We start from the raw sequence: 11,748 nt of genomic DNA on the forward strand, positions 1-11,748 counted from the left end.
CCATGTGACCGGATGGGAGTGGCTTGCCGCCCATGTGACCGGATGGGAGTGGCTTGCCGCCCATGTGACCGGAAATTCATAATTATGAAATTATGAATTAATACTTAGGTCGGTCCAAGTAGCTATTCAGAAGTTAGTGGTTAGAAGCAATCGTAAAGCAAGATATGGAATTAAAACCAGAAATATTTTGTTGCCTATTTGAAAAGGGAGTATAATATATATTTAATTTTACACATGTTAGCAGCTGCTGGAATTGTCTTTGCACAACAGTGGAAAAGCAGAGATATGTAAATGAATAAATATTACAATGTGCAGGAATAAATACATTGACAATTAAAATCAAGAAGGCTTTGAATACTTTTTCACGTGGGATTGGTTTTATCAATTGCCAACTCACGGAAACAGAAATTAGAAATCCAAAAGTATGAAAGAAAACACCAATTATGTAAGGAAAGGTCCCTAAAATGTATAAGGAAACATTACTAGATCATTATTAATGCGTAGATAACTGCGGGACATTACACACCCACCAGTGTGGGTTTCAAAAAATGTTGGAGCCTCTTCTGTAGGTGTGGCCTGCTTTCCGGGTCCTCTGGTGGAACCTCTTGTAACCGGTTCAGTAGATTTGACGAACCGGTTCTACCGAATAGGTGCGAACTGGTAGGAACCCCCCTCTGACCTAAACTTTAAAGTTTAGCTACCAGATTTGAATGGTAGATAGTTGTGGGTTGTTTTTTTTTTTTTAAAAAAAACCCTCAGTTTAGAAACTAGTGTAAATCAAATAAATATTTTGATTTTTCTTTTATGACTTCACTCCTTAGCTTACAGAGTCCTCCTCCTCATGTTCCTCCATCCACTCCATGGACACATCTTCATCAGGAGTCTCATCCTTCACCAATATCCTTGTGTCTCCTCCTTCACTCGCCAGCAATCCCAGAATCCACAAACGCTCCATCTCTGTCACCTCCATTACCTCAACAGTCTCCTCTCCTGTTTACAATCAACAGAACGAAGACACCTGTATTATCCGTATCAGTGTTGAAGACAACAATGGCAACATGTATAAGAGCATTATGGTATGTCATGAGAACTGTGGTTATTTATAAGGGGCCGGTATCACTGAGATACCACAATTTGAAAGATAGCAATAGCAATAGCAGTTAGACTTATATACCGCTTCATAGGGCTTTCAGCCCTCTCTAAGCGGTTTACAGAGTCAGCATATCGCCCCCACAGTCTGGGTCCTCATTTCACCCACCTCGGAAGGATGGAAGGCTGAGTCAACCCTGAGCCGGTGAGATTTGAACAGCTGAACTGCAGAACTGCAGTCAGCTGAAGTAGCCTGCAGTGCTGCATTTAACCACTGCGCCACCTCGGCTCTGATCCCGAATCGTTCATGCAAAAATTCACAAATTCACTTCCTATTACCTCCTGTCAAAAATCCTAAAGCTCTTCTACCAATCACTGAAATAATTTCTGACATGCTGAATAACTTTGCTTTTTTTTTTTAACATGCATTTTTTCCAGGGCTCTTCAGAGCAAATTGTAGGGCATTTTAAAAACTATTTTTTTTCTACCTTTTTGGTCCATTGCTTAAGCATACAATTGCAAGTCCCTAAAAAGAAAAGATATTTTGTGTAAGACCTGTTGGAAGAAACTACAGTTTTTTTAATCCAATAACCAACCAATCAACTCTAGATAATCTACTACATGGAACTTGATAGTTAAAAGTCAGACACTGAGAAATATAGAACCAGAAATAGCTAATTTAGTCCCGTCCCCACACAATAATCTGATCTCTTTATTAACTACACTACAGTGGTGAGATTCAAATAATTTACCAACTGGTTCTCTGTCCTAATGACCAGGTGGGTACGTGGGGCTTAGTGATCACGTGACCATGTGGGCGTGGCCAACTCAACATTACTCAGGTCGATGGGCGCTTCGCCTTAGCTGTTACAACGTAATAAGGGTTAACCGGAGAGGCAGTTTCTGTAAGCAGGGCAATAAAGATTAAGCTAGAAACAACACCAGAATGTTTCCTTCCTGCCTTCCTTACAGGATTAGCCCTGTAAAGTGGAAAAAAACCAAAAGAAGATTTCTTCCAACAACCAATTCTCTGAACCTCTTAGAAAGTTAAGAACCGGTTCTCCCGAATAGGTGCGAACTGGCTGAATCCCACCACTGCTACACTATCTGAGAATTCTGGGAATTATAATCTCAACATATCTGAAGAACATCAGATTGGGAAAATTGATCTTGTTGGATATTAACAGAGTTGGAAAGGACCTTGTATGTCATCTAGTCCAACCAATTAGTTATGCATCTCTCTATGTTTTATGTTTCTCTTTTTATATAGCAATAGCAATAGCAGTTAGACTTATATACCGCTTCATAGGGCTTTCAGTCCTCTCTAAGCGGTTTACAGAGTCAGCATATCGCCCCACAGTCTGGGTCCTCATTTCATCCACCTCAGAAGGATGGAAGGCTGAGTCAACCCTGAGCCGGTGAGATTTGAACCGCTGAACTGCAGATAACAGTCAGCTGAAGTGGCCTGCAGTACTGCACTCTACCCACTGCACCACCTCGGCTCATATAAACTATGTATTACATTACAAATGGCAAAACGTATCAGTTAAAAGAAAAAAAATATATCATTTCCCCTTATTCATCCTCAGATTACTGCACCATCAATTTTTTTTTTGGCACCACTTCTTTGCAAGATGATTGTACCTGCTATCCAAATCACCATTCTGCAGATTTATGTGTATGCCTAGAAATAAGTTGCACTGAATTAGCAGAGGGAGATGGGAAGACAAAGGGGTTTTGTATGCTCTATTGATTTACAGTTCTGCTCTGCCTTCTTTCAAGCCAGGTTTTGATTTACATGGAATTGCTGTTGAATCAAGAACATACAGTGTATAAGACCTACTGGAATTTCTCTCTTTTTTTTAAAAAAAATATTTGCCTCTATAGGGAATTTGTTTTTAATATCAAATATCTCTAAACAATAATGGGAGCATTCTAATTAGGGGGCTATTGATCAAGATACATTGCTCTTAGTTGTAAAAGCAATATAACCGTGCTTTTATATTTCCCTTTTTTGTTGCAATCTCCACTGGTTTGTGAAATTACTTTTTCTGCTGGTGCAGAATGCAGATATACCAAGACAGCCCAAAATGTAAGATGGGATCTCTCTTTCTTTTAGACTGAGTGAAAGTGCGGATCATTTTTGTGTGTGTGTGTATGGGGGGGAAACAACACATATTGTGTTTCTTTTTTTTTCAAGCTCTTTGAACCAACGCACCTCAGATTGAACTGTTTGTAGCTAATTTAAGAAAGAGATTTCTCCAGTGTGTGTAAAAAAACAGCTTCCCCTCAGTGCATCAATACAAATTTCTCAGGCTACAAAGCAGTGGTGGGTTTCAAAAATTTTTGGAAGCTCTTCTGTAGGTGTGGCCTGCTTTCTGGGTCCACTGGTGGAACCTCTTCTAACCGGTTCGGTAGATTTGACGAACCGGTTCTACCGAATAGGTGCGAACTGGTAGGAACCCATCTCTGCTACAAAGCCACATATTGATTAAATGTATTGTACGTCACATCCCTAGAAAAGTACATAAATAAGCCAAATAATTCAAGCATTTAATTAAAACTAGTTAATTGATGCTCCCAGAGCAACAAAGGCAAGCTTTCCCCAGATTTTAGATGTGTCTTTCTTTCTTTCTTTCTTTCTTTCTTTCTTTCTTTCTTTCTTTCTTTCTTTCTTTCTTTCTTTCTTTCTTTCTTTCCTTCTTTCTTTCTTTTTTCTTTCTTTTTTTCTTTTTTCTTTCTCTTTCTTTCCTTCTTTCTTTCTTTTTTCTTTCTTTTTTTCTTTCCTTCTTTCTTTCCTTCTTTCTTTCCTTCCTTCTTTCTTTCTTTCTTTCTTTCTTTCTTTTTTTCTTTCTTTCTTTCTTTCTTTCCTTCCTTCTTTCTTTCTTTTTTCTTTCTTTTTTTCTTTCTTTCTTTCTTTCCTTCTTTCTTTCTTTTTTCTTTCTTTTTTTCTTTCTTTCTTTCCTTCCTTCTTTCTTTCTTTTTTCTTTCTTTCTTTCTTTCTTTTTTTCTTTCTTTCTTTCTTTCCTTCTTTCTTTCCTTCTTTCTTTTTTCTTTCTTTTTTCTTTCTTTCTTTCTTTCTTTCCTTCCTTCTTTCTTTCTTTCTTTCTTTCTTTCTTTCTTTCTTTCTTTCTTTCTTTCTTTCTTTCTTTCTTTCTTCCCTGGATTAAAATTGGAGCCATACATTTTTCCCAGAACAAGGACCAGAAGAAATTTCTTCCCTCCGTCAGGTTTATCCCCTTTCATACAGTGGAAACGCCTAAAGTAATGCTTCTGGGAGATCCTGAAATTCTTCCCCTCCTTCCCCTCTTCAATATCCCATAATAACAAGTGCATAACAGGGAGCCATAAAATGGGCTTAGTTTTATCATCGCTACTTTGGTTTCCCCTTACATCACACATGTAACTCACAGCAAAATTTGTAAACACTAAACTCAACTTATTTCTTCCACAAATAACCTCAGCTGCAAAAATAAATGTTTCTCTTAGCCAACTGTTTATGTAGCATTCTTATCTGACGAGTCCCATTCAACTGGTATTTCTTTCTTTAAAAAAAGACAGCTCGGGCATTAAGACGTAGGCAATCAAACCATAAAGCCTTCCTGGAATCCAGATGTGGAGAAGAGGAAATCTGTCATTGAAATCTGTCCTTTCTTTCCAGTTAACTAGCCAAGACAAGACTCCTGCTGTCATCCAGCGAGCGATGTTGAAACACAACCTGGAATCGGATCCCGCTGAGGATTATGAACTCGTGCAGGTCATTTCTGAGGACAAAGGTAAGAAAAACAAGGCTTTTGTTGGCTGCTTAGGAAATCAGTTATTTATTTATTTTCCCCCTGAAGGCATAGGGCTCAAGCCATGCCTCTGGGGTGTTTTAATTTGCAGGTGTAGCTGAAATTAATCCATTCTATCAGACCTGAACTTTAATATCTTAAAAGAAATAGGCAGTTGTGGGGGAGGGTTGCACAGAGAGTGAAATAGCAATAGCAGTAGACTTATATACCGCTTCATAGGCCTTTCAGCCCTCTCTAAGCGGTTTACAGAGAGTCAGCATATTGCCCCCAACAATACGGGTCCTCATTTTACCCACCTCGGAAGGATGGAAGGCTGAGTCAACCCTGAGCCGGTGAGATTTGAACCGCTGAACTGCTGATCTAGCAGTAGCCTGCAGTGCTGCATTTAACCACTGCGCCACCTTGGCACATACGGAATGCCCCACTTGTACAAATAGTCCTTGACTTAGGACCACAATTGTGTCCAAAATGTATGTTGCTAAGTGAGACTCACTTATGTTTAAGTGAGTTTTGCTTGTTTTTACGATTTTTCTTACCGCAGTCGTTAAGTGAATCACAGCAGTTGTTACGTTAGGAACACGGTTGTTAAGTGAATCTGGCTCCCGTTAACTTTGCTTGTCAGAAGGCTTCCAAGGGGTGGTCACATGACCCCCAGGACACTGCAACCATCATAAATATGAACTAGTTGCCATGTATCCGAATGTTTTATCACATGGCCATGGGAATACTGCAACGGTTGTAAGTGTGAAAAATAGTCATAAATCACCTTTTTTCAGTGCTGTTGATGAACTCTGAACAATCACTAAATGGATTGTAAGCAGTAGCAGTTAGCAATAGCAATAGCAGTTAGACTTATATACCACTTCATAGGGCTTTCAGCCCTCTCTAAGAGGTTTACAGAGTCAGCGTATCGCCCCCACAGTCTGGATCCTCATTTCACCCACCTCGGGAGGATGGAAGGCTGAGTCAACCCTGAGCCGGTGAGATTTGAACCGCTGAACTGCAGATAACAGTCAGCTGAAGTGGCCTGCAGTACTGCACCCTAACCACTGCGCCACCTGTATTAACAACTCTTAGTCCCCTCCATCTTGGAACCTGCCTTCTTTTGCAATTCTACAATCTTGTTTTTATATTTTAATCTTAAATTATTCAGTTTCTAATGTTTTACACACACACACAGACAAACACACACACGGCTCAGTGTTGGGGTCCCCGTAACATCATATTGGACTCTGTGCAGATCAGTAGTGGGATTCAGCCAGTTCGCACCTATCCGGGAGAACCGGTTGTTAACTTTCTAAGCAGTTCGGAGAACCAGTTGTTGGAAGAAATCTGACACCCCCCCCCCACTTTACAGGGCTAATCCTGTAAGGAAGGCAGGAAGGAAACATTCTGGTGTTGTTTCTAGCCTAATCTTTATTGACTTTATTAAATGGCTTACCAGACAGTTTCTTACAAGTGTTTAGGTTTACATAGAACTAGGACTGCTTCAGTCACAAACCATGCCTTCTGTCCCTAATTGGAAAAAAGCCAGTAGTTTGGCAATAACTTTGGGCCAACACTGAAGAATAGCCGAGCCTTTTTATGCCGGAAATTATGCACCAGTTTTGCTTACAATTGGGTAATAGTGTTTTTTTTAAAAAATCTCTTTAACTTTACCTTTTTGAAATGAACCAGGTGGCTGGCACTGTCCATATTAGCAATAGCAGTTAGACTTATATACCACTTCATAGGGCTTTCAGCCCTCTCTAAGCGGTTTACAGAGTCAGCATATTGCCCCCAACAACAATCCGGGTCCTCATTTTACCCACCTCGGAAAGGATGGAAGGCTGAGTCAACCCTGAGCCGGTGAGATTTGAACCGCCGAACTGCAGAACTGCAGTCAGCTGAAGAAGCCTGCAGTGCTGCATTTAACCACTGCGCCACCTCGGCTCTTTAAAGTAATGAAGGACTTTATCAGCATTCTTTTTTTTTAATATATTTTTTTTATTACATAGACAACACATACACACAACAATGAAAAAAACACACAAAAAACCCCATCATCACATACAGCATGTCATTTGGTTACAGGTGTTTTAACATTCATCATTCTTATGCATTTATTATTTCATTTAATAGGTTATAATATACAGTTTGGGTTGCTTTGTTTACCATCCCTTCCTCCTGTTGTAACACCACCTTATTTTCCCTTTCTTTTCTCCCTCCCTCCCTTCTCTACTTTCTTCCTTCCTCCTCTCCTTTCCCTTCCTTCTTCCTGTACCTTTCTCCTACTCCTGCTCTTCCTCATCCCCTTCCTACCCTCTCTCCTCCTCTTTTTCTCCTTTCCATCCTCCTCTCCTTACCTCTTTCTTTTCACCCTCTCTCCCTTCTCTATTTTCTTCCTTCCTCCTCTCCATCCCCTTCCTTCTTCCCTTACCTCTCCTTTGCTCCTGCTCTTCCTCTTTCCCTTCTTACCCACTCTCCTTCCTTTTCTCTCCCTTCCATCTTCCTTTCCTTTCCCTTTCCTTTCTCCCTCCCTCCCTTCTCTACTTTCCTCCTTCCTCCTCTCCTTCCCCTTCCTTCTTCCCGTGCCTTTCTCCTACTCCTACTCTTCCTCTTCCCCTTCCTACCCTCTCTCCTCCTCTTTCTCTCCTTTCCAACCGCCTCTCCTTACCTCTTTCTTCTTTCCCCCGTCTTCCTTTCATTCTCTCCTCCTCTCTCCCTTTCTTTTTCTATTGTTGTTGGTGTGTCTATTTTGAATCTCAGTTTATGTTTCCTTGGGATGGTATTTCCACCAACCCAAACAGCATTCTTGAGCTCAGTAGAATGGAATGTGGCTCCAGAGACAAAGCTAATATGAGAACTGGAGTCAGTTGCCATCCCCATCCCATGATCAAGGTGTGCACTGTTAGTAACAGCCAGTGCGCTTCCTGTAGTTCAAGGGGGGCCCTTTGGTTTGCACACAAAAAAAAAAACAACTTGAGAGAAGTCAAGGTAATATCCTGTGCAAACTGTGTTTCATTTTGCCTTGATAATTATGATGTGATAATTCTCTTCTCTTCTCAGATATTCCCATTACTATCTCTCTGAAAAAGAAAGGAAATCTTTGGAGCTGTGTTGCTTTGCTTCCTGCTGCTTCTGTAGCTTTTGCTTCTATGCACTCCTGTGAATTTTAGCTTATTAGTATTGCTAATTGGAGTCATTATTCCCAACTTTCCCTAGGTGGCTTTTCTCAGTCCCCCCATTTTTCTTTTTTAATTCATCAGAACAGTAGGTTTATTCCAAACCTCAGAAATAAAGTGAATTTGGGCTGATCTGCAGTCCTATTCAGTCAACCATAACTTTATGGCTTTCAGCTGACTGTATCCCAGCCAATTCAGTCGATAAATCAGAGTTAAACAAATCATGGCTTAGTTTAACAAGGGAACCCTGCCATTGGAGTCATTTTTGTTGAGCGTAGCTAAAATGACTGGGGAAAAACAACACAAAATATGCATATGTGTGGCCATGGGGAGATGTGGATGAAAAGGGAATGGCTATGGGAGGAATGCCTTCAAGGGCAGCTCCTGGCAATAGTCCAAAGCCATTCAACGGAGGAGACAGCACAAATCTTTGATTCATCCTATCACACAGTGGTACGTGGGATTTCTGTAACCCTCCATCTTTAAACTGTCTTTGCCAGCTGAGGACTCACACTCGGCTCCTTACAGAGTTACAAAGCTGTTACTCCTTACGAACCTCTTTTCAGGAAAACTCACTTGAGAAATCAATGGCTGTTAAGTGTATAACATTGCATGTTCTCACTGCTTATTTTGGCTGTTGGTTTTTGTCGTCCTGCCCCCCCCCCCCAATACACACACTTCAGCCTCACCACCCTTTTTGTATGTTGGTTGAAGATTCACGTATTCCTTGGCCATTCAGAGAATGAGGGTAGTCAAAAATTAAGAAATTTAAGCTTCAGCAGATCAAATAAAATAAAAGATAGGAGAAGCTCACTAAATATCTTTGGAAAGGAACAGTATGTCTGGGCCAATGTTATAGCAATTCTCCAAGATATTCATGTGATGTATATTGAGTTGATGACAGCTAGCTAGCTAGCTAGCTAGCTAGCTAGATATAGCCAGAAAGCTAGCTAGCTAGCTAGATGATAGATGATAGCTAGCTAGCTAGCTAGCTGGCTGGCTGGCTGGCTGGCTGGCTGGCTGGCTGGCTGGCTGGATGGATGGATGGATGGATGGATGGATGGATGGATGGATGGATAGATAGATAGATAGATAGATAGATAGAGATAGAGATAGAGATAGAGATAGAGATAGAGATAGAGATAGAGATAGAGATAGAGATAGAGATAGATAGATAGATAGATAGATAGATAGATAGATAGATAGATAGATAGATAGATAGATAGATAGATGGATGATAGATAGATATAGCTAGAGTGGGTAGGGTCTGGATCTCTGGGGGTAGTTCATTCCATAGGGTCGGAGCGGCTACAGAGAAGGCCCTCCCCAGGAGAGCCGCCAGCCGACATTGTCTGGTTGACGGCACCCGGAGAAGGCCCACCCTGTGCGATCTTATCGGCCATTGGGAGGTATGCGGCAGAAGACGGTCTCGCAGATATCCGGGTCCTAGGCCATGTAGGGCTTTAAAGGTAATAACTAGCACCTTGAATCGCGTTCGGAGACCGATAGGAAGCCAGTGCAGCTCGCGGAGGATAGGTGTAACGTGGGTGTATCTTGGTACACCCAGTATCGCTCGCGCGGCTGCATTCTGGACCAGTTGTAGTCTCCGAACACTTTTCAGGGAATATGAGGTAGAAGGAGTCTGTCCGCCATTTGTCACAATTTTTTTCCCTGCTTTTTTCCAGAACTGGTCATCCCCGATACCGCAAACGTCTTTTATGCCATGAACAGCCAGGTGAACTTTGACTTTGTCCTGCGGAAGAAAAACTCCCTCGACGGGCAAGTGAAGCTGAGGAACCGCTCCAGTTTGACCCTTCCCAGGACCAACAGGAGGGGCTGCTGGAACAACAGAAACAGCAAAATTACCCTTTGAGGGTGGATCAGCCCAACACCCAAGAGGTGGGCTTGAAGGACCATTGCAGAGAACTACTTACGTGAAGATGAATGTGCCAGTATTCAGCTTTAGAGAGTACAAAGCTAACACTTGCTATAAATAAGCACATAATTAATTAGTTAATTACGGAGAGCAGACGGAAAAAGGTCCCGAATGGATTTGCACCCCGTAGGCACTATGAATTCAAAGCCACTTTCTATCAGGAAGACAAAGACTATGCAGATGATGTTCCAGCCGTACCACAAGACTCTCCGCCTCTTCTCAGTTTTGACAGTATTAATTTGGAGTGTTTTAGGTGCGTTTTTTTTTATAAACGGAAGAAAGCATTTTAATCCCTTGTGTTCTTACCAGAGGTGGAAGAGCATCAGACTAACCACTGGCTGATGACAGTCCTGGGAGATGATTGGGGCCACTTTGGTAGAGGCAGTCCAGCTTCTGAAACACGGGGAATTAGCCTTATTTAGAATTCTACCCCTGCCAATCCTGTTAGAAATGCTGGAAGAATCCATTTCCTGCTCCAGGAGTCAGCTGTTCACCGATGACTATATGAATGCACACTTCAGAAGTTGCTCTTAATGCCACTATGTTCTTTTCCTTATGCTTTGCTACTTTTTTTTATAAAAACAAATTGGGTGAGTGTACGTGTGCAGGTATGTGTGTGTTTGTGTGTGTGTGTATATATATAAATATATAAATATATAAAAAGTCAAAATATATTTCCTTGGAGTGTGCAGTTTTACTCCCATTTCAGCCGTGGAGCTGTTTTCCTGTATTCAGCCATATTGGCATTCTAGTAAACTATAACAGTTATGTTTTATACCGTACTCAGTCTGAGAGAGCAAAACAAAAATAATAATAATGAAATAAACCTGCTTAATAGCCATCGTTTGAAAGAGCCCAGATATTTTTTGTGATTAAAAAAAAAACATTTAAAGAATCCCCCTATATTTTTTTAGAATTCAACCATATATATGAATGAATATATATTAAAAAAAAATTAATGTTGCCTTTGTTACACAATTGCTATATATATATATATATATATATATATATATATATATATATGTATGTATGTATGTATGTATGTATGTATGTATGTATGTATGTATGTATGTATGTATGTATGTATAGAGAGAGAGAGAGAGAGAGAGAGAGAGAGAGAGAGAGAGAGAGAGAGAGAGAGAGAGAGAGAGAGAGAGAGAGAGAGAGAGAGAGAGAGAGATTGCAATTGTGTAACAAAGGCAACATTAAAAAAATGGCTTTCTGCCTAGATGGCTCCCAGAGTGAGCCGATAGACAGAAAAGGGAAGCAGTATGCTCCCTCCCATATTTGGGCATACCAGGATTTGTGACACTATCTATCTATCTATCTATCTATCTATCTATCTATCTATCTATCTATCTATCTATCTATCTATCTATCTATCTATCAATCTATCAATCTAATCTATCTATCTAATCTATCTATCTATCTATCTATCTAATCTATCTATATCTATCTATCATCTATCTATCTATCAATCAATCTATCAATCTAATCTATCTATCTATCTATCTAATCTATCTAATCTATCTATATCTATCTATCTATCTATCTAATCTATCTAATCTATCTATCTATCTATCTATCTATCTATCTATCTATCTATCTATCTATCTATCATCTATCTATCTATCTATCATCTATCTATCTATCATCTATCTATCATCTATCTATCTATCTATCTATCTATCTATCTATCTATCTATCTATCTATCTATCATCTATCTATCTATCTATCATCTATCTATCTATCATCTATCTATCT

At 40.2% G+C, this 11,748-nt stretch overlaps 1 protein-coding gene across 3 annotated transcripts in view; it reads left to right on the top strand.

Annotated features, from left to right (window-relative positions):
* Positions 1-10,267, top strand: part of RGL1 (ral guanine nucleotide dissociation stimulator like 1) — a 110,123-nt gene extending 99,856 nt beyond the window's left edge. For 2 of the 3 annotated variants that reach the window (XM_087726979.1, XM_087726980.1), the window contains 3 exons: positions 822-1,076; positions 4,751-4,865; positions 9,733-10,267. In XM_087726979.1, the coding sequence (XP_087583105.1) occupies positions 822-1,076; positions 4,751-4,865; positions 9,733-9,920 (558 nt within the window). In that variant the 3' untranslated portion in view covers positions 9,921-10,267. The remainder of the gene's footprint in view (positions 1-821; positions 1,077-4,750; positions 4,866-9,732) is intronic. The other variant, XM_087726981.1, reaches the window with a different exon arrangement.
* Positions 10,268-11,748: the final 1,481 nt, after the last annotated feature.

This window comes from Thamnophis sirtalis, unplaced genomic scaffold (genome assembly GCF_051295495.1).
Source record: "Thamnophis sirtalis isolate CommonGarterSnake01/CBP01778 unplaced genomic scaffold, rThaSir2_p1.2 scaffold_12, whole genome shotgun sequence".
In the NCBI taxonomy this organism is placed as follows: Eukaryota; Metazoa; Chordata; class Lepidosauria; order Squamata; family Natricidae; genus Thamnophis; species Thamnophis sirtalis.